The sequence below is a fragment of the Phodopus roborovskii genome, unplaced genomic scaffold (assembly GCF_943737965.1).
Source record: "Phodopus roborovskii unplaced genomic scaffold, PHOROB, whole genome shotgun sequence".
NCBI classification, from domain to species: domain Eukaryota; kingdom Metazoa; phylum Chordata; class Mammalia; order Rodentia; family Cricetidae; genus Phodopus; species Phodopus roborovskii.
Window position 1 is genome coordinate 48477004 of NW_026126517.1, and position 21540 is coordinate 48498543.

At 45.9% G+C, this 21540-nt stretch overlaps 1 protein-coding gene across 1 annotated transcript in view; it reads left to right on the forward strand.

Annotated features, from left to right (window-relative positions):
* The window catches only part of Nedd4 (NEDD4 E3 ubiquitin protein ligase), a 111318-nt gene that overhangs the window by 12509 nt on the left and 77269 nt on the right, over window positions 1-21540 (forward strand). The window contains exon 3 of the mRNA XM_051197406.1: window positions 16919-17413. Within this exon, the coding sequence (XP_051053363.1) occupies window positions 16919-17413 (495 nt within the window). The remainder of the gene's footprint in view (window positions 1-16918; window positions 17414-21540) is intronic.

The following is a 21540-nucleotide window of genomic DNA, read 5'->3' on the forward strand; positions in this document are numbered from 1 at the left end:
CAAAGGAGGATTGTTAAAAACAGCAGCAGGGCGGGGGGGGGGGGGGGGGAGCAGAAAGGAGTGCAGCCGGGGCTTGTGTGCTTTCAAGGGTCCTACGCACCCTAGATTAAGGCCCACAGTGTTAACTGAGTTTGAGGTCCCTGCCTGTGCCTCAACAAACCAGGCTTTGCAGCCCATCCTCAGTGAGCCAATTAAAGTAGCCAAATTAATAGAGAAAACAGAAAGAAGAGATTTTTATTCAATGTGGCCACATTGAAAAGAGACACAAAGGAAGGAATCTAGTGACCCTCTCAAGTTTATCTTGGGATCCTGAAGTAAGGCTGAGTTTTAAGTTGAGGTCTGGTGCCCTTGGGAGGGGTCCACAATGATTGTGAGGACCTGTGGGACTCCAAGAGACTGGATTCAGTCCAGGAAAGCCCACACCTCAAGCAAAAAGCCAAGGCAAGCATGGGAGATGGCAGGAGGTAGCAGTCCCAGAAGCAAATGGTCCCCACAGTAGAGCAAACACCTCTGCCTGCCAGGGGCAGAGGCAGAAGGTTAACCGGACCTTCCTATCTATGGTGCAGAACTAGGAGGTGTTGTGTACCACCTGCCCCTGCTGCTTGCACCCAGTCTGAGGTACAAAGGCAAAGAGTGACTGAGGATAAAGATAGACTCTGAAATGCCTAATCCGATTCCTGGTTGTTTTTCCAAAAGAAAAGCTCTAAACTAGAGGTGTCTGTGTTTCCTTAAAGAGACAAGGTGAAACATCTGCATAATTTATAGACCTGGGGGTCTTCTATTTTCACTGACAAGTTAAATATCTTTCCACCTGAGTCATTTTAACCATAAACTTCAAATCTGATGCATGTGTACACTTTCAGGCAAGTGGGCTATCCTGGATTTGTTTGGTTTTTAAACAGGGTTTGTCTGTGTAGCCCTGGCTGTCCTGGAGCTCACTCTGTAGAACAAGACTGCCCTTAAATGCTCAAACCTGCCTCTACCTCCCGAGTGGCCCTAAATTTAAATACACACAGCTGTGTCAAGGTCCACACACATCTAGTCCCAGATATTCATGAGGTTCACTTAAAGCCAACCTGTTCCACATGGTTAGACACTATCTGAAACAAACATCTCAGTAAACATACACATGCAGAAAACACACACACACACACACACACACACACACACACACACACACACACACACTTCAACCCTTCAATCTCATCTGTTCTATTAGATCAGTCTTTCCCTTAGGCAATCCGTGTCATTGTGATGGGTCAACAGTCATCAGGCAGCAGTATCGTTTTTTTGGGAAGTAAAACAAGTCTTGGCTTAAAATTTTCAAGCATCATTCCAAACTGAAAATTCATTTCTCCTAGTATGTTGTGTGAGCCTCACAAAGACATTTGATCTAGACCACTTCCCAGGAGGCCTCTGTATGGAGTGCTTTAAGTATCTGTTCCCAAGCCCTGCAGGTTCACTGAAGAGGCCTTGGTCTCGAGTAAAATTTTCCTATTGCCTCATTGGTGGCTTACTTTCCTTCACTGGCTGCCACCAGTTCAGCCACAAAACAGGAAGACCTCTGTTGATGGGGATATGCTCCATGCAGCTTTGGGAGGACCTCAGGCAGATACATGCTAGTGCCAGGATATTCATTTGTTTCTTTTATGTAACATTGTTTCAGAGGCCACCCCTGGTGAACGTGAACGTGGTCCTCACCTTTATATCAACAGGGGTAAGCAGCTGTCTTTCCCTTTGTGTAGTTGTGTACATATGTGAATGTGTATAGACACACATGCCTAAGCATGTATGTAAAAGCCAGAGGTGGACAGAGATAGACATTGATGTCCTCAATTGCTTTCCACCTTCTTATTCTGAGGCAGTGTCTTTCACTGTAACTGGAACTTGGCCATTTGACTAAGCTAGCTGGCTAGCTAATTCCTGAACTCCCGCTGTGTCTGCCTTCCCGTGATAAAATTACAGGCTCCCATTACCCATGCTTGGATTTCTATGTGGGTGCTGGGGATCCAAAGTCGGGTCCTCATGCTTGCACAGCAAGCGCTTTACCTACTGAGTGTCTCCCCAGCCCCTGTCTTTCCTTGGCAGCAACAGAGAGCATGGCTGACTCTTCAGCTTGAATCTCCTTGCTGCTGAAGAAAGAATCCTTGGCTGGCTAGGAAAAGGATATGGGCAGCTAAGCCTGTTTCTCCCAGACCCATGCAGCCCTCTTTCCTCCATGGACAAATCTCCCAAGCTGCTCTCCTCTTCCATACCAACAATGAAGGATGCTCCTTCAAACCTTGCTGTAGCATTCTGTCTCTCCCTGAACTCAGCCTTCTAGTCTCCCTCGAGCCTCTGCCTTTGTGGCCCAAGTCACTCTGTGTCTTTCCCTGAAACTTCGTGGCTTTCTCTGGAAAGATTCAACTCTCCCAATTGTTCAGAATCCAAGTTCTTCTGCAAGATTTCTGGTGCCTGTCCCACTTGGCACACCGCTGTGCACATCTTCTACCCTGTCCCACCCCAGGCTGCTCCAGGAACTCACAGTCTTGTCCATCTGGGTCACACAGACCGAGTGACACTCACTCAGTCTCTCTGAATCTAAGATCCACTAGATGCCATTCCTAACCCTTTGAGCTGCCCCTGGGAGTGTGCTGCTCTGGACAGTCCGTGTAGAGAGCAGGCAAATACATTCTTGCTCTGATGGCTGAGCCGTCAACCCTCTGTCACTGCAGATTTGACTAGCAAGACCTGAGAGCAGCCCCTCTTAGATGCTTCGGCTCTCTTGACTCTCCTCTTTCTGATTTCTCCCTCCCAAACCAGGAAATGTTTCTTTGGTTTTCCTGCCCGAGAAGGAGGCAGAGGAGAGCTGTATGAGTCACTTCATTTTCCTTACTCTGTGATAAAATTTCCTAAAGTCTAAAATTTCAGTCCTCTAATATGATTTAAGCTTTGCAGCCAAGCCTTTTTTGAATTATAAACAAGACATTTTTTTTTTCTTTCAAAGACTTGGCTCATACAAATCCAAAGTCATGTGATTTGAGATTCCTTTGGCAGGTGTGAATACAAAAATCCACTCAGACCATTAAATTATGTCTTTGTAGACAGTGTCTGCTCTCACCAAACAATGAGTAGCATTATTGAGTAGATTGAAATATGCACAATGACTTTAGGAGACCAAAAAAAAAAAATCCTCTCTAAGGGACTGGGAGATGGTTCAGCTGATAGAGCACTTGCCAAGCAAGCCTGACAACTTGAATTCAATCCCCAAACCCACAAAAAGGTAGAAGGAGAGAACTGACTCCACAAATAAGTCTCCTGACCTCCACATGCATGCTGTGGCTGTGGTGCTCGGACATATACTACGCACATTAATAATAATACATTTTAAAAATGTAAAGCCCTGACATCCCCAAACATATCCCAGGATATCTTTAGAGATAAGCTAGACTACGACTTTGCTTTGAAATTACTGCTAATATTACAGCTTTTGTTTTTACTCTTTACTCTCCTTCAAGAGTCCAGTCGGCATTTCCAGAGATGTTTAATGAACCTCGTCACTACTGCCAAGTCCTGCAAGACCACATACATTCACTGGGAAAGAATTAGCCGTTTAAATTATGAGACATTTTTATATAAACTGGTATAAATGTTCTTGATAGAGAAAATGGATGGCTGCATTTTCTGTCTTCCTTATTCCTTTTCTTCCCCAGCACAAGCAATTTTTAGGAGGCTAGGGAATGGCTTTTTTCAGAGGAATGCAAGCACCTTGGAGAACATCCATCTGAATCTGTTTGACTAAGACCGTGGTTTATAAGTAATCTTTGGAACATGGAATGAAGCCAAAGTGGAAAAGTGAAGAGAATGGCGGGCATTGACAAGCCTTTCTTTCTCCCTCCTTTCTCGCCTCCCCTTCTCTCCCTCTATATTTATTTAATGTTAAGTGTGCTATGTGTGTGCGGTGTCCCTGGAAACCAGAGAGAGCACTGGATCCCCTGGAGCTGGAGTTACAGGCAGCTGTGAGTCTTTTGTGGGTGCTGAGAACTGAATCTATGTCCTTTGAAAGAGCAGCAAGTATGCTAACAGCTGAGGCTCCCTCTCTAGCCCCCAGACTTGTCCCTCCTTCTGCCCCTCCCTATCTCTCTCTCTCTCTTTTTAATGTATTTACTTATTTAGAGATAGGCTCTTATTATGTAGGCTTGCTGGCATGGATCTCAGAGATCTGCCTGCCTCTGCTTCCTGAGTCCTGGGATTAACAGTATGTGTCATCATGCCTGGCCTGACTTGTCCTTCTTAATGACACAGTTTGGTCTTTCCTTATTAACAAGATTTCGGTAAGGAGATCCAGTGAGATGGCTTAGAAGGTACAGGTGCGTGCTTACTGGCAAGCCTGATGACCTGAGCAGGCTGCCCTGGGCCACATGGTGGATGGAGAGAACATAGTCTCACAAGTTCTGTTGTGACCTTCTCGAATGCACCATGGTATACACACATGCATACATGTGTACAACACAAATAAATGTATGATTTTAGAATGACTTTCAGTAAGAAAATTGAAGGCAATTGCACTCCTCTTCTAAAGCATCCTGCCACTCAGCACATTCTACAAGGGGCAGCTTTCCCCTTCTAAAACTCTGTGACTTCTCCTTGGATACAAGGCAGGTACAAGGCAGTAACCTTATTTTGGGTCTCAGAAATGAGTCAAGAGGAATAAGAATTCACATGCAACAAATTTAACAAGCAGCTTGTGAAGTATTTATCTGTTCCTGTCTCTCCCACCAAACGTCAAACAAGTTTGAGCACGTAGATAGGGCATTCAGCTGAATTTGTGATTTCCTGTAAAACTCTAAAGCTGTTTGATCACAAAACACCTCTCAAAAAATAAAAAATAAAAAGCAAACTGGAATGTTAATCTATCTTTGGGAAGAAAACTCCAAGGCAGTTTCCTAATGTTTTTAGATGTTTGAGGCTTATGTAACTTTAAAATGTCTTCATCACCTTTACTAAAGGCTTTATATGTACAGAAAGAAGCCATTTGTAGTGGTGTATACTTGTCATCCCAATACTCAGGTAACTGAGGCGGGAGGGTTCAAGGCCAGCCTGCTCTACCTAGTGAGTTCTAGGCCAGCCAGGCTACAGGGTGAGACCCTGTCTCAACCTCTACCAGCCAAAGAGAGAGAACCACATGCCCATACCCCATAGAACACTTCCTAAAGGATAATGGTAAAAGACTTTTCTGTAGAAAATGCTATTTTTATTGACACTTTTAAATTTCTTCAAGTAACACTGTGGAAACACAAGAACATTAGGAGTAGTCCTTTAATAATACGTTTACACTGCATGTTATAATGCAGTAAAAGCAAGTATTTTAAATGCTTAATTTAAATTTAGTAAGACAGATGGGTTTATCATACCATATTAAAGAGAATAATAAAAATAACAGCCTTGGGGGGGGAGAGACACCTATACATAGCAGCTTTTATCCTTTTAGGAAACAATGTAAGGGATTTTGTTGCTCCCCTACCCCCTTCTTTCCCTCCCCTCCCCTCTCCTCCTTCCTTCCTTTTTCTTTTGGAGACAGGTTCTTTATAGCTCAGGCTGGTCTAGAGCCCCATATATAACCTCAAACTTACGATAATCCTTCTGTCTCAGAGTTCACCCTCCTGCCAATGTTTCTTTCCCAATTTCTTAATAACTCAAGGGACAACCCACAGACTAGAACTAAATGTTGCTCATTTTATTTTTATTTTTTTACTCTTTGAGGATTTTATACATGTATGCAATGAAATATGATCATGCCCTCTTCTCATTTTTCCCTCTCCAGCTCTTCCTGTTACCCTCACCAGCACCTACCACCACCTCCTTATTTTTAATAGGTCACTAAGTCCATATGCTCACGGGTGTGGGGCCATCCACCGGAGCATGGAAAAGCTACCAGTGGCCACACTCTCAAAGAAAAATGATCCTGCCTCCCTCTGCCACTACCAGCTGCCAATAGCTCCTCAGTAAGCTATGGGGCCTATGTACTAGGAATTTGGGCTGACTTGATCTTCCATAGGTCTAGGTTGGGTAACCACAGCTGTTGTGAGTTCCTGAGTTCAATAGCCAATATCCAGGAGACAGCATTTCAAAGCGCCCTTCCCAGTCTTAAATTCTTTCTGCCTCCTCTTCTGTGATGGTGCCTGAGCCTTGACAGGGAGCTGATGAAGATGTCCCATTTAGGGCTGGGCACTTCACCTCTTCTTGGCACTTTGTCCAGTCACACATCTCTGCATTATTACCGTCTGAGCGCAGCCCAGACCCATGAGTATTAGTACGAATATTTACAAGGCAATTTATCAATGTGACCATTTAGCAAAATAACGACAACAGGAGATTCTACCCTAGGGCCTATGATTTCCCTAGCCTTTGTCCAGAATTACAGTACCAGGCATAAAATTCCTTCTGTGGACTACAAACCCTATTAGAAAGCAGTTAGTTACCACCCTGTATCAGTAGTCATGCCACTGTTACACATCTTGCCTCTCAGGTAAGTACTGTGGCATGCAGGGCCTACTGCTGGGTAAAACCACTGATGTCTTTTTCCCCCCTCTCAGCAGCCAGCATAGCACCCCCTGGCAATGTAAAGGCTAGCCAGCAGGGAAGACGTTTCCTGGTTAGTTTGAGATCCATTGATTCCTTTATGTCCTGCAGCCAAAGTATATGGTATTTGAGTGATGGAGTCTTACCATGTAGTTATGTGGGCAAGCAGAACAGTGGCAGATGTGTGCTGTTCGGGTGCTCCTGGCACTCCTCCTGAGCAATAACTCAGAGGGAACTGCCCATGCCTCCTACTGACCTTTGTTCAACCACCTATGTCACCTGCAACATTGTCCATCCATAGAGACTCTCCTATTTGAACCCTTTTAAATTAGCTTACTAACTAGTGGGTTTCCATAAGGCTTTTCACACATCACTTCTCCCTCTCCTAAACCCCAGCCAGGGCTATAGAATGAGACCCTGTCTCCAAAAAAAAAAAAAAAAAAATTAAGTAAATGCTCACAAGTTCTGGTAAAAAAAAAAAAAAAAAAAAAGGTGATGCTTTTGTAGTGATTTGTATGTTTTAGCCCATAGCTAAGGAAAATTTTGGGGACAGACAGAATGCTGGGAAGAAGAAGGGTAGAGTCTGAGGAGTTGCCAGCCAAGCAACATGGGAAGTTCATAGATGAGGTAAATGAGCCTTGGGGCAGCACATAGATGAATAGAAATTGGTTAATGTAAGTTGTAAGATCTGGCTGGAGACAAGCCTAAGCTATCAGCTGAGCATTTATAATTAATGCTGCCAGGACACAGAGATACTTACATATGTGCACCTCCATACCCACTCCATGCAGTGCTGGGCATTGAACCCAGGGCTGCATGTATGTTAGGCAAACTCTCTATCAACTGAGTCTCATTAATGTCCCTGTATGGATAGTTTTTAAATTTTTTGTTTTATTGTTGTGTGTGTTGCAGAAATTCACATTAAGGAATGTGTGATGGTCAAATTAAACTTAGTGGAGTTGGTTTTCCCTGTCCACCTTCGTGCGGGTTCCAGGAATTGACTTTTGATCTCCAGGCTTGTGTGGTGAGCAGCCATATTGCCAGCCCTAAACTTTTATATTTCAGGATGAAAGCTGCTGGGTGTGATGGCACACACTGTTATTCCTAGTGCTCTGGAGGCAGAGGCAGGCAGGTATCTGTGAGTTCAAGACTAGTTGATCTCAGAAATTCAGTTCTGGCTTTGGGAGGAATATTGTAAACACCTCAGAATTACTCCAAGAGAAACTAAGTTAATGTTACATTGTCATATAGCAATCTCAATGGCCTGGACCCAGCCTACCAGTTAAGGAGTCTATTTCTGTGATAAACAGAACAACTAAAAATAACTTAGAGAAGAAAGGGTTTATTTTAGCTTACAACCCTGAAGTCACATTCTTTCTCTGAGGGAAGACAGGGCAGGAACTCAAGCAGGGCAAAAGTCCTGAGGCAGGAGGTGAAGCAGAAGCCACTGCTTTTGTTGTTGTTGTTATTTGTTTGTTTGTTTTTGTTTTTCAAGGCAGGGTTTCTCTGTATTGCTTTGGAGCCTGTCCTGGAATTCACTCTGTAGACCAAGCTGGCCTTGAACTCACAGAGATCTGCCTGCCTCTGCCTCCCGAGTGCTGGGATTAAAAGCATGCACCACCAATGCCCAGCTCAGACTGCTTTCTTATACCACCCTGCACCAGGGTGGCAATATCCACATTGAAACAGTTCCTCCCCCATTAATCATGAATCAAGAAAATGCCCCACAGCCTTGCCTACTGGACAGTTTTATGAAGGCGTCTTCTCAATTTAGATCTGTCTTCTCAGATTCGTCTAGATTTGTGTCAAATTGACAGCAGTCAACCAGCACTATTAAATAAAGGGAATGCAACAAACCAGTGGCACATCCTGGTAAGGATGCCTACTTCTGGTCTTTGTTTTTGGTAGTGACGGGGGAGGAACCCAATTCCCTTGCATACTAGGCAAGCCCTAGATCCAGTTTTTTTTTTTTTTAACACTCTCTGAGTAGTTCTTTGAAGTTTGGACATAAGTATGGCACAAAGCAAAGGAGGTGGAGGTGTCTGAGTTGTATCAGTAGACAATGGAGAAAAGAAAAAACCAGGACTGGGAGTAATAGAATTGATTTGATATACAGGACAGAGAACTAACCACCCAATTCTATTCCCTAAAGAGACAGATGACACTCACTTTACAAAGGGAACAGGAAAAGCATAGGGAGAGGCATCCCAGAGTAGCTCCTCGACAGTCCTCTGTAGGGCAAGATGGCAATAGTGGATATTTTCACAAAATTACATTTGTTCAAAATGACAGGATTCTAGCCATTGACATGTCTCATCTGGGGGGAGGACAATAACTCTTGTCTGACCACTTGAGTTTGACCCCTGGGATTTACATCAAGGTGGCAGGAAAGAACTGGCGCTACTAAGTTGTCCTCTGGCCCCACAGGTGTGCCATGGCAAGCGTGCATCCCCCATAATAATAAATAGTTTTTAAAGATTAAGAAAAATGCTGGGTGATAGTGGCACACAACTTTAATCCCAGCACTCATGAGGCAGAGTCAGGCAAATCTCTGAGTTCGAGGCCAGCCTGATCTACAGAGCAAGTTCTAGGACAGCCAGGGCTACATAGAGAAACCCTATCTCAAATCCCCATCCCTACCCCCAAAAAAGATTATGAAAACGATGGATTCTGGAGGAACAGAGACATGTGAACAAACCTGCCAGGTAATAAGTTGGCTAAACAATGATATGGTGTGCCTGGTAGGTAGATCTGTCGCCCAGAGGATAGCAGTGGGCTGGACTCATCAAGACTCACACATAGACTGTGTTTCCTGCCCTCACATTGTCAGGTACTGCTAGGTTAGAAATCCTAGCTCCTGGTATGGAGTAGAAAGGATGTGTCTTCCAGGAGATGCAGTGAGGGTTCTCTTTCACTAGAAGCTATGACTATCTACTCAATCACTTAAGCTTCCCATACTGTGCACACAAAGAGTTACTGAATCAAGGGGCGCAACTCAATTGGTAGGATGCTTGCCCTACCTTGGGTTCAATTCCTAGAAAAGCATTAACTGGGTATAGTGGTACACATCTGTCATTTTAGCACTCAGTGGTGGAGACTGAGTGGGATTAGGAGTTCAAAGTTATCAGTCTGGGTGGTAGTGGCACACACCTTTAATCCCAGCACTCACGAAGCAGAGGCAAGGGGATCTCTGTGAGTTCAAGGCCAGCATGGTCTACAGAGCAAGTGCCAGGATAGGCTCCAAAGCTACACAGAGAAACCCTATCTGGGAGGTGGGGTTTCAAAGTTATCTTCAGTCACACAGGGAGTTGTGGGCCAGCCTGACTCAAGACTTTGTCTTCAGGGAAAACACAAAAAATTACCATGTTGGCAGTGCTACACTCTATCGTGGGTCTTAAGCACCTCCCACAGGACTATGTGGAAAAGGCTGGGTCTCTATCCCCAGGGCTGTCTGTGTACCATTGTAAAGACTTGGTCCCCAGCATGGCTCCACTGGAATGTGGAGAGGCTTCTGGGAGGTAGGGGTCTAGTGGTGGTCTTTAGACCTAATGGGGACTGTGGGACACCCACTTCTTTCTCTCTTTTCCCTTTGTAACCATGAGTTGAGTAGGTTAGCTCCACCATGATTTCCTACCACATGTGGGAAATGCAGGCCTAAACAACAGCCATCCATCCAGTCATGGGCAGAAACATCAACTCTGTGAATCAAAGCACAGGCTTCTCTTGACAGTTATTGCAGGCACTTGCTATACAGACAAAAAGAGCTGATGCTGGCTACAATGAGGGGTAATGGTTGGGCCACAAACAAACACCAACAGAGTAGGTGCTGAACTCAGAGGGGTCTCCTGGGGGAATATCTGAGTACCTGCATGTCCAGTGCTGACTGTAAATGAACACTGATGGCAGCAAGTACAATTAATGATTCATACCCCCAGGGAATAAAAACCTGAGTCACCAATAGGCAACAGCCCAGATCTGCTGAATGTTGGCCAAGGGCGGGGATACTTGGAATGGGTGTGCTGGAAGGGAGATGAAGTATATCAGTGTGGCCCTGAGACCAGTTTATATGGGGGATACAACAGCTCATCCCCTGAACCCTAGCCTATTAAGTTTCAAAGGGATAAAAGCTGTCCATTACCTCACAGGCAGACCTGGGTGTATCAGATTCCTCTTTCACTCCACTGTGTCCTCTCTGTAAACTTTCTGAGGTCCCGGTTGCAGCCATCAGCTGTGTGGAGGATTAATCTGGAAGCCATTCACTTCTACTGCTCAGCACTGCTCTTTCTCTTTGTCCCTGGGCCTCACTGCCTCTGCCATTCGAGATGCCTGCCGTTGCCTACTCAGCCATTTTACACACAAGCAAAATGGGGAAATGTTAGAAAGTTCACACTCCAGTCTAACAAAGATGGAAACTAGCCGGCAAACATTCTTCCTGGAAAGGACAATTCTGAGGTATGCTCTAGAAGGCTCTTCAAGTCCTAACTGAGAATCCCAATTCCCAGGAATACAAGTGCCATATCCCAGAACTCTTTGCCCTGCTTTTTTCTTCCAGTCCTCTGCTGTTGCTTACTCCAGTCACATACTGATAATCCTTTAGTTACTGATACTCTGGGAGACATTTCCAGGGTTGGTAGGGTTTGCTGATTCCTCCAAACACACTTGCTGCATGAACTTTAGATTACAGGCATTCACCACATCTGCAACTGGAGAACAAACATGAACAGCTGGTCCTTGCCCTTGGAAGTCAGTGTGAGTAGATCCAGTGTCTTTCAGTGGGAAAGTTGCCTCGGAGAAATCTGAGACATTGTAACATTTGTTTTAGATGAGACCAAAAGCCAGGCAGTAGCAGTGCATGCCTTTAATCCCAGCACTTGGGAGGCAGAGGCAGGCAGATCTCTGTGAATTTGAGGCCAGCCTGGTCTACAGGGCAAGTTCCTGGACAACTAGGGTTACATACAGAGAGAAACCCTATCTCAAAAAACAAACAAACAAGCAAATAAATAAAAAGCCCTTAAGGAGGCTGGGGAGATGGCTCCTGGGTTAAGAGTTCTTGCTGCTCTTGCAGCGGACTCAAGTTTAGTTACAAGTCCTGTTAGTGGCTCACAGCAGCCTGTACCTCAAGCTGTAGGGGATCTGATACCCTCTTATGACCTCTATTGGCACTGGTATACAGGTGTCCCACACACACACAAATATTAAAAAAAAATAGAACCAAAACAAACCGACTTTAGCTATGGAACTCAGTAAAATGAAGGTAGAAAAAGAGAGAGAAAGCAAGCGAGTGAGCTCTCCAGCACTCAGGTTAGTGGAGGGCAGAAGAGAGGGAGGCAGGGAGTATGAACTGAACTGAAGGTTACTCAGTTTATTGGCGGGAACCGACTAGGTAAGAACATTTCCAGAGACTGGGAGTAAGGGTGACAGAATTTTCAGATGCACTAGGTTTGAGAGTAATTCATGGTATTCTATAGAGCCAGCCAGTATGAAATACAGCCCTGAAGCTTGAGAAATACATACAAAATGGGGAGGTTGTGGCAAGATACTAATGTCAGTGTGTGTGTGTGAGAGAGAGAGAGAGAGCACACATGCGTGCTTCTGTGCATAGAGCCCCAGGTGTTGTTCATCATGAGCCACCCGTCTTGATCTCTCATTTGCCCTCTGAGGAGGCTGAGGTGATCTGCCAGCCCCAACACTGGATTATAGTCCCTAACTTGCTTGTGTTGGGGGGGGGGGAGTGTGTGTGTACTCAGTCCCCATGCTCTAGCAGCAAGCTCCCTCCTCAGTTCTGTTGTGAAATTTCTTTTCTTTTTGGAACCATGGTTTCTCTGTGTAGCTTGGAGCCTGTCCTGGAACTCACTCCGTAGACCAGATCTGCCTGCCTCTGCCTTCCAAGTGCTGGGACTAAAGTTGTGTTCTAGCACTGCCTGGCTTAAATGATAGTCCTTTGTTTTTTGTTTTTGTTTTTTTTTCATTCTCATTATGTTTTAGACCAGGCTGGCCTTGAACTCACAGAAATCTGCGTGTCTCTGTTGAGATTCAAGGCATATGCCATCATGCCTAGTGAATTTTTTTTTTTAGTATGATTTAGTGTCCTGGGAACATCCTGCCACCTTTCCCCTCCCAAGGCAACCACAAGGCTTCCCGAATTACTGCCCTTAGCCTTAGGGCAGAGAAGAGAAAGATGGTCTCCTTCTGGCCAGTTTCAATGAAGATCTTTGAACTTCCTGACAGTTCAGGAGATAAGGAGAAAGCTTTTTTTTTTTTTTTTTTTTTTTTATAGCCTGGATTTTGAGAACTAAGAGTCAAAGATGACACTATCGGGAGGCAGATTTGGGTGGGGGACAATGGAAGAGCCAGCTTTCCACCCTGCTGAGAAGCCAGATAGATGGATGTCCCTGAGGAGGGTCCTCACAGCTGAGTGTCAGGTGTGGGATATCTGTGCTCCCTGATAACTGTAGGAGACACAGGAGAAAAGGAGGTCTGTCATTTCCTGTGTGAACTTTACACAGAGTGGCTGCCCACATGTGACTCTTAAGGTGCTCATAATTCTGTCTCTAGGGAAGAGTTTCCACAATCCCCAAAAGGTGGAGGGGAAAGGGTGACTGCCAGTGACCCAGGAGCCCTTAGAGATGGGTGCCCACGAAAGGATGTGTGTAAACCACCAGCAGCTATGCAGTTCAATAGAGTGACCAGAGTAAAATGCCAGGCTCTCTCCTCCACAAGCTTCCTGTGCTGAGATTTGAACCATTAAAAGATGAACACAGGCACATTGATGTTTCAGGGTTCATTTGAGCAAAGGATGGTTTACAAATTGGGTGCCAGAATCAGAAAAGGTTCAGAGAACTCTGGAGTAGACAGTGAGCTTTTATAAACTGAATAGGGAAGTAAAGAAATTATTTGAGGGCCAGCCTGGTCTACAGAGCTAGTTCCAGGCCAGCCAGGGCTACACAGAGAAACCCTGTCTGGGGGAGGGGGAGGAAAGAAAGGAAATTACTTGAGGGCCAGCAAGAAGGCTCCACAGGCAGCACTTGCCACCCAGCCTATGTTCTGAATTTAATCCCTGGGACCCACGCTATGGAAGGAGAGAACTAACTCTGCAGGTTGTCCTCTGACTACTACATACCTGTGCACACATGCACATTTACTCACTCAATTAATCCATGTTAAAAGAAATCACTAGGTTGGCTTCAGCTAGGTGTCTGCATTATGTGGGAACTAAAACAGGGAAGAAACACAGGGAAGATTATGGACACCGGAATATTGAAGCCACTTACCAGCTGAGAATGCAGGACTCCAGCACAAGAGCATGGGTAAAGTTCTTGCCTTGCAAGCAGAAGGACCTCCGTTTGATTTCCATAATCCATGTAAAAACAGCTAGTTATTCTGGGCATTGGTTCTAGGTCAGTGAGAATAAAAAATGATGAGAAGGGGGGTGGCGAAGTAGGAGAAGCAGAAGTTGTTGGTTTGCACATCTAAGGTAAACATATAGTCTCCATACACCATCTACACCAGCACTCACATTGCACACAGCTGTGAGTGCAAGTGCACATGCATGCACACACACTTGCACACAGGTACACACACACACACACAAGTGTGCACACACAAACACATGAAATCCAACACAACTAACATTTGCTTGAGTCTTCCCCCACCTCCCAGCTATAACCTGCAGTTTACTATGATTCTCATCAGAAACCCCGTTGCAGTAGGAAGACATGTCCTAACTCCTTGTGCAACTCTAGGGGCACCTGATTTTATCTTACCTGACTGTAATACTATCCAGGGCACCTTTGGAGCCACCCTAGAGTCTCACTTCACTAAAGGGAGGGAAGGAATTTCTTAGCAACTCTTTGAGAAGTAACTTGAGACCACCAGCATATGTCTACAGTTTAACCACTTAGGCAATACTTGTCTTTGAGAAGCCCGCACCCATGCTCTCAAGTATGCTTTATTCTCTGTCCTCTCTATGTTTAATAAACCCCAACTCTCCTTCATACAGGTTAACCCTGAAATTCTTTCCTGTGGTGTGGTCAAGAACTTGGTTTTGCCTGAGGACAGGTCTCTGAAAAAGACCTCAGGCTGCTGCAGGTGACAGTGTGAAGCTGGGTCTCCATCCCTGCCACTGCAGACAGGAATGGTTATGTGGGAAGTACCCATGTGGAGATGGCTTGAGCTTCTGATCAGGTTAGCTGAGGTTCTATCCCCAGGTTCCAGTGGGCTTCAGTTTCCTTCCTAGGAAGGCGAGGTGCTGCAGCCTTTCCAGCCCATGACTTTTCAAGTACTCATTTCAATACACTTAGAAGAGAATAAAGATAATGATCTGAGTTAAAAATCTGAAAAACCTGAGGTCTAGAGTACCTATCACTATCCTTAAACATTACCATAACCAGTAACCACATACATTAGGGTTCTTCAGAATAACAGGGTATGTGGATATGTAAAAGGGGCTACTATAGGACTCTGTGAAGACCCATGTTCAATCCCTAGAACCCACATAAAGATGGCAGGAGAGAACCAACTCCACAAAGTTGAGTCTGACCTCCACAGCTCACTGTAGCACCTAAGCATGAACACGTGCACACACGCGAGTACGGGCACACACACGCTCGCATGCACCACCACCATGAACATCCCATAGAGCTCAGGAAGAATACATGGAGAAGAGGGTTTTCCATTATAGTAACTTCCCTAACTTGAGGTTAGTTATTGGATTATCAGTTAACAGCTTCTCTTCTTTGAAGTTCCTGTTAATTTCAGGGGACAGCTTCACAGGGCTCCTCCCAGCTTTCTAAGGGCAGATAGTAATCACTTCTGTTCATCATACATATATAAGCCAGGGGTTAACTATTCCTTATGCTTTTCATTGGATGGGAAGAAAAGTACCATGGTTCAAAAACTGGGATTTGGCATTATCATTATCAAATGCTTCATCAGTTTATAATCTCATGGGGATTTCTCAATGATCCTATTGCCAATTTCAAGCTGTCAGTTCTTGCATCGTTAAATATAGTACGGTAATGAAATTTCTTTCAGATCTTGTTTGAAATAACATGAATGACCTACTTTAAATATTTTAAAAGATAAGTTGGGAGGTGGCACAGGCAGCTCACACCTTTAATCCCAGCACTCTGGAGCAGAGTTTAAAAAAACCAAACAATACAATGAGATATTAAGAGAAATTATTACTCTAAAAACAACAGACACATAGAATAGATTCAGACCTTCTTCTCCCTCCTTCTCTTGAGACAGATCTTACTGTGCAGCTCTGGCTGCCCTGGAACTCACCATGCAAGCGACCAAGATGGCTTCAAACTCAGAGATTCTTTGGCCTCTGCCTCTTGAGTTCTGTGATTAAAGGTATAGGCCACCATGGCTACCTTATTTTATTCTTAACACCTAAGAACACAGATAGGTGAATTTATAAATCGAAAGAGCTGATTCTACAATTCCCTGTCTGTTTACTTATTTGTGGGGCTGGGCTTCCTTGCACAGGCTAGGCATGTTCTGTCAGTAATGTACATTGCTAACCCCCATGACAGTGTTTAGATTTAAGTAAGTCAACAATCTGACTAGTCAGGAATACTGTACCCATATTTACTTGTCACATCTGTCCTAACACAAATGACAAAATGTGGGTTACATATTAACAGAATTCTGACAAGTAATATGAATTAAATGGATTCTGCCGAAGTTCAGTGAAATATTATGTAAACAATCAATTGCTCACACCTATCAACATTTTACACGGTGACTATTAATTCAGAATCAGTTTAATTCTCTTGGGGAAAATTGAAATAGGATCTGTAAAAAAGCATTTATTTTATTTATTTTGTAAGTACGGGTGGAGGGCAGAGATCAACTTGCTGGATGGTGTGGGGCCTTGGACTCCCCATTTTTCAGGCTTGGTGACGAAGGGCCTTTTCCTCCTTAGCTATCCAGCGGCCCCTGAAATCAGATTTTTAGTCTCTATTTCCGCAACATTTTGCAACTACAGAAATACAAGATATCATTTTGGCCTGTAATGTAGGCCCAGGAGGGTGAGTCAGATGGAAGCTGAGTTGGAGGCTGGCCTGGGAGACACACCAGGCCCTGTCTGAAAACACGAGTAGCGGCTCTCTTCCCACCCCCAACCCTTTCTTCTCTCAGCCGAAGCTCAGCTAAGCATGTTTGGTTGGCTAACTGAGCCTGGTGGTTGGACTTGAAGCAGACTCCCCACCCCCACCACCCCTACTCCACCCCACCCCCACCCCCGATTTAGGCCTGCACATTCCCTCCCGGGTCCTAAAGTGGCTTCTGGTCAGCAAGAGTGGATTTAGGCTGGGACTAAGCACGCCTAATCTCTCGGCTCTAAACACAGGCCGAGTCGTGGCGGGCTCCTAGGGAGACCTGTTGTTGAGAAAAACCGCAAGATAGTTTCTCTGCGGAACAGCGACGTTCCTCGGGCCTCCCTCCCCCGCGCGCCTGCATCGCCCGCCCGCGCGCCCCTCCTTCCCAGGCGGGGGCTGCGGGCTTCGGCCGCCAACCTCCCCCGCCTGCGCGCGCGCCCCCGCCGCAGGCCCAGCCCGCCACGCGCGCTCCAGAGGAGCTCCTTGTTCCTGGAGTCCCGCCACGCTTGCTCCAACCCAGCCCCCCGCGCCCGAGCCCAGCCACGAGCGCAGCCGCGGAGCGCGCGCCCCGCCCCTTCCCGCCGCGCGCCCCTGCACCCCAGCGCGTCCCCGGGGTGGGCCTCAGCCGCAGCGCCGCCTCCTCGCTTTCCTCTCCCGCCGCTGCAGCCTGGGCGGGGCGGTGCGTCCAGCGTGAGCTCGGACATGGCAGCCGAAGAGGCGGAGGTGCCTGGGCTCCAGGAGGACGAGGTGCGGGGCGGCTGCGGGCCGCTCGGGGGGCCCATCGAGGCGTGGGGGAGAGGGTGATCCGGGCCGGGGCCCGGCCGCGCGCTCTAGAGCGGGACACGCGGGGAGGGGGGGGTGGGGAGAGGCGCGCACGAGGCGGCTGCGGGAGCAGGTCCCCGCCCGCTCGCCCCGTTGCTCAGGGCCATCGCCCTCCCTGGCGGCCTCCGGGGGCCCTGGCTGCGGCCTGGCCGCGCGCACCCTCTCGGGGAGGGCGATGGCTTGGGTGGGGCGACATCCCGGGATTCAGCTTCCCTCTCCTGCCGCAGCGGGAGCAGACAGAACTTAGCGACTTTCCTACCATGGCCTCCCAAAGGCCAGGGTGGGAACGCGGGGAGGTGGGATTCCATCGACTCCGCCGCAAGTGTCAGATGTGGGAAGTTCACACTTTGTTTCGCGGCCTTTGTTAGCGCTTTTTTTAAAAAAATGAAGGCAAAAGAAGTATAAATACTTGAAAGAACCCCCCACAGCTGTTGGCTTAGGAAACTGTAGTCCTAGGGTTTGAAACAGGCAAAGCCGTCTGTTACAGTCGAACAACTTAATCGCCACTTTGCCTCGCGCTCACAGAAAGTGAGGCCCTGTTGAGGAGTGCTTCGATGGAGCTGGCGGTTGCCTCAAATGGGTGGGGCATTAAAGGCTTCGTGGTGGTTAACAGTGACCCTTTCAGATTTGTGTGTGTGTGTGTGTGTATGTGTGTGTATTAAATCTTCGAGTTCCTGTTACTTAATCTAGCGGTCACATGGACCTTTTATCAACATTGGGCCCAGTTAGCTGGAAATACCCATCCCCCCTCATTTCTGTTCCTTTCTCAGGTACTTCCAAACACTATTGTAATGGTGCATTCTCTTAGCAAGTTGCGCCCTTCAATTTTCCCCACTTCCCCTAGAGCTTTTTGTTTATAAACAGTGGGCGCTTTATTAATGTAGAATAATTACTAAAGGGTATTTTGAGAACCTTTTTTTGTGTTGCAGTTAGAATTAGATTTCTTAGGCGAGCCTTTTATTTTGCTTTTAAGATGGGTGCCCTGGAAGACATATTAAGTGAAGTAAGCCAGGCTTAGGGAGATGACGGGGGCTTAAGATTTTTCTTATGGGAAATCTAAAAAGTTGCTGCCATAAAAATTGTGAGTAGAGGGGCTGGAGAGATGGCTCCCTGGTTAAGAGAGCTTGCAAAGGACACACACACACACAAAGAATAGGTCTTTATTTTAAAAGTTGAGAGTTGATTGGTGATTACTGGAGGCTGAGAGGAGCAGTTGGGGAGAAAGGCAGAAGAGGCAGACAAAGCCTGATAGTGGGTAGTGAGTCATAGTTCTGCCCGTCGATTAAATGCATAGTGGGTTAAATGTTTGTGTACTTCAGAATGTTACAGGAGGGCCTGTAGCGATGGCTCAGCAGTTAAGAGCAGTTGCTGCTCTTGTAGAGGACCTGGGTTTGGTTCCCAGCATCCACATGGTGGTTTATAGCCATCTGAAATGATGCCCTTTTCTGACCTCTGTGGAAGTCAGGCATGGACGCAGTGTATATGAGTCCATGGAAGCAAGATACTCATGAACACACAATAAATAGTAAACCTTTAGAAAATAGTTCGGTGCTCAGGTAATGCTCAGACTGTGGCAATAGATGGTCCTAGCTCCTTAGTCCTCAGAAGCAGTCCTCAGCCTGTTCTAGGTAGAGGTTGCAGTCTGACTAGTCCCCATTGTTGTGTAGAATGAGTTAGAAGGAGACAATGCACTGCTGCATAAACACCCAGGGTGGAGGAACTCAGCTGACACCCTGCCCTGTCCTTGGGCTTTCTGTTGCTACCCGAGGCTCCCAGATTTCTTTTCTCACCTCCTTCCATCAGAGCCAGCTGACTGCAGACTAAATATTGCTAAAGTTATCTTTCCCCATCTCTTTTCTCCCTCTTGGCCTAGTATCTGTATTCCTGATGGTCTTTTTCATCTGCCAGGCCGATCTAGAGATCTGTGCAGCAGATAGTAGGTACTCAGCAGTAACTGGGGCTAGGAACTTCACCTTTGTAGTTAAGGATTGTTAAAGTCCCACGGTGGAGGTCTAGATGTGCGCGTTTCATGACTCAAATTTCCTTCCATCTTTTTGTGTCTACTTTGTGCACATTAAGGAAGAGAGTGAGGTTGGAGGATAGAAACAGACATGGTGGTGAGCATCTTCCTTTGCGGTGGTAATTGGGTTATTAATATTTACTCAGCAGACGTTCATTAACTGTTCTGTGTGCACTGTGCCAAGCACCAGGGAGACGGGGGATAAAAGACTGCCAGCCTCCAAGGATTTTGCTGTCTGGAGGAAAAAAAAATTCACTAGGTTTGTTTTCTGGTTGTAGTTGGCAGCTCGTTGATGTCATTTGACATTTATTTTCTGGTTTATCACACAACTAAACGGGCTTGGAACACACCACACATACACACACACACACACACACACACACACTTTATTTAAAGAATATGGCAGCTATGTTACCTTTTGAACTCACAGACTAGTTTTAGAGTAGGCAACCCTCTGCTGTTGATTAAAAGTGGTTGGGCTGAGGGTGTGGCGTGGTGGGTGGAATGTCTGCTTAGTGTGCCAGAAGCCGTGTATTGGATCCCCAGCACTGCATAAGCCATGATTTAATCCCAGAGACAGAGGCAGGAGGATTTCTGTGAGTTTGAGGCCAGTATGGTCTATGTAGCAAGGTCCAGGGCTACATGGAGAGACCTTGTCTCAGAGGGGAAAAAAAAGTCCAAAGTCATCTAGTGGGCCCTCTTAGCACAGACTTGTAATCCCAGCATTTGGGAAGCTGAGGGCCACAGCTATACTGTGAGCTTCGATCTCCAAAAGAAAGAAATGGATTTGAACAAATTTGGAACAAGGAAAAAAAATGGATAGAAATGGCATGGAATGTAGAGAGAATTATAGTTTCATTTTACACAATGATTAGACACTGACTTACTGGGCAGTATTTAAGCATGCTGAAGTTGGATCTAATACCTCTCCCACTTTTTGATGAGTCTTAGCTCTTCCATGTATATCATGTGGAAAGAGGTTCTGTTTGCAAACATTTTACCATGAAAGCATTAGCTAAATGAAGACTTGTGATATAATTTACATGATTTACTCCAATGGTCACTTGCATTAACACTGGAAAACAACTCAGGGTTCCACTACCTGGAATTTTTATGTGTAGACCAGGCTGGCCTTGAATTCAGAGATCTTCCTGGTGCTGCTTCCTGTACCAATGCTGGGAGTAAGGGTACCAGTCTTTTTCACCAACCTTTGGTAGGAGAGAAAGGAAGTGGACCTGGGCATTGTTACCTGACACCCTTCCAGCCGCTCCCAGGGGGACTACCAGGTCTTTAGAGGCTCTAAATTATTTCCCAGTTAGTTAACTGTTTCCCAGTTAGTGAGAAGTAGGTTGTAGGTGGAAGTTTCTGTCCTGAGAGCTGCTCCCACGTAACCACACAGAGTCAATATTAATTATAAATGCGTAGTTAATAGCTTAGGCTTGTTACTAGTTAAACTGTTACATTTAAATTAACCCATATTTTTAAATCTATGCTTTGTCTTGTGGCGTGGTACCTTTTTTCAGTATGGCTTGTCCATCTTGCTTCTCTTTGTATCTGCTGGTGACTCCCAACTCAGCCCTTCTTTCTCCCAGCGTTCCCTCTACCTGGAAAAATTCTAGCTATTAGCCAAGTAACAAGTCTTTACCATGTACAAAAGGATTATCCCATAGCAGTAGGTTCCTTAGATGCACTTAACTGCAGATATGGGGATGGAATCAAAAAGGGTACCACTTTGTTTCTTGGCTTTTTCTGCTGACAAGCATATGTGTGTGAGGATTAAGTTTCCCTACAAAAGAATTACGGTGTTGAGGACTGGAGAGAAGGCTCAGGATTTAAAAAGACTTGCTGCTCTTATAGAAGACCTGAATTCAGTTCCCAGCACTCTCATAGAGCAGCTCACAGTTGCCTGTACTTGAGATCTGGAGGACCCTTGTACCACCCTCTTCTGGCCTCCACCAGGACCCACATACAAACACACACATAAAATTAAAAGTGATAAAAGAAAATCATAAGAAAATAGAATACCAGGTG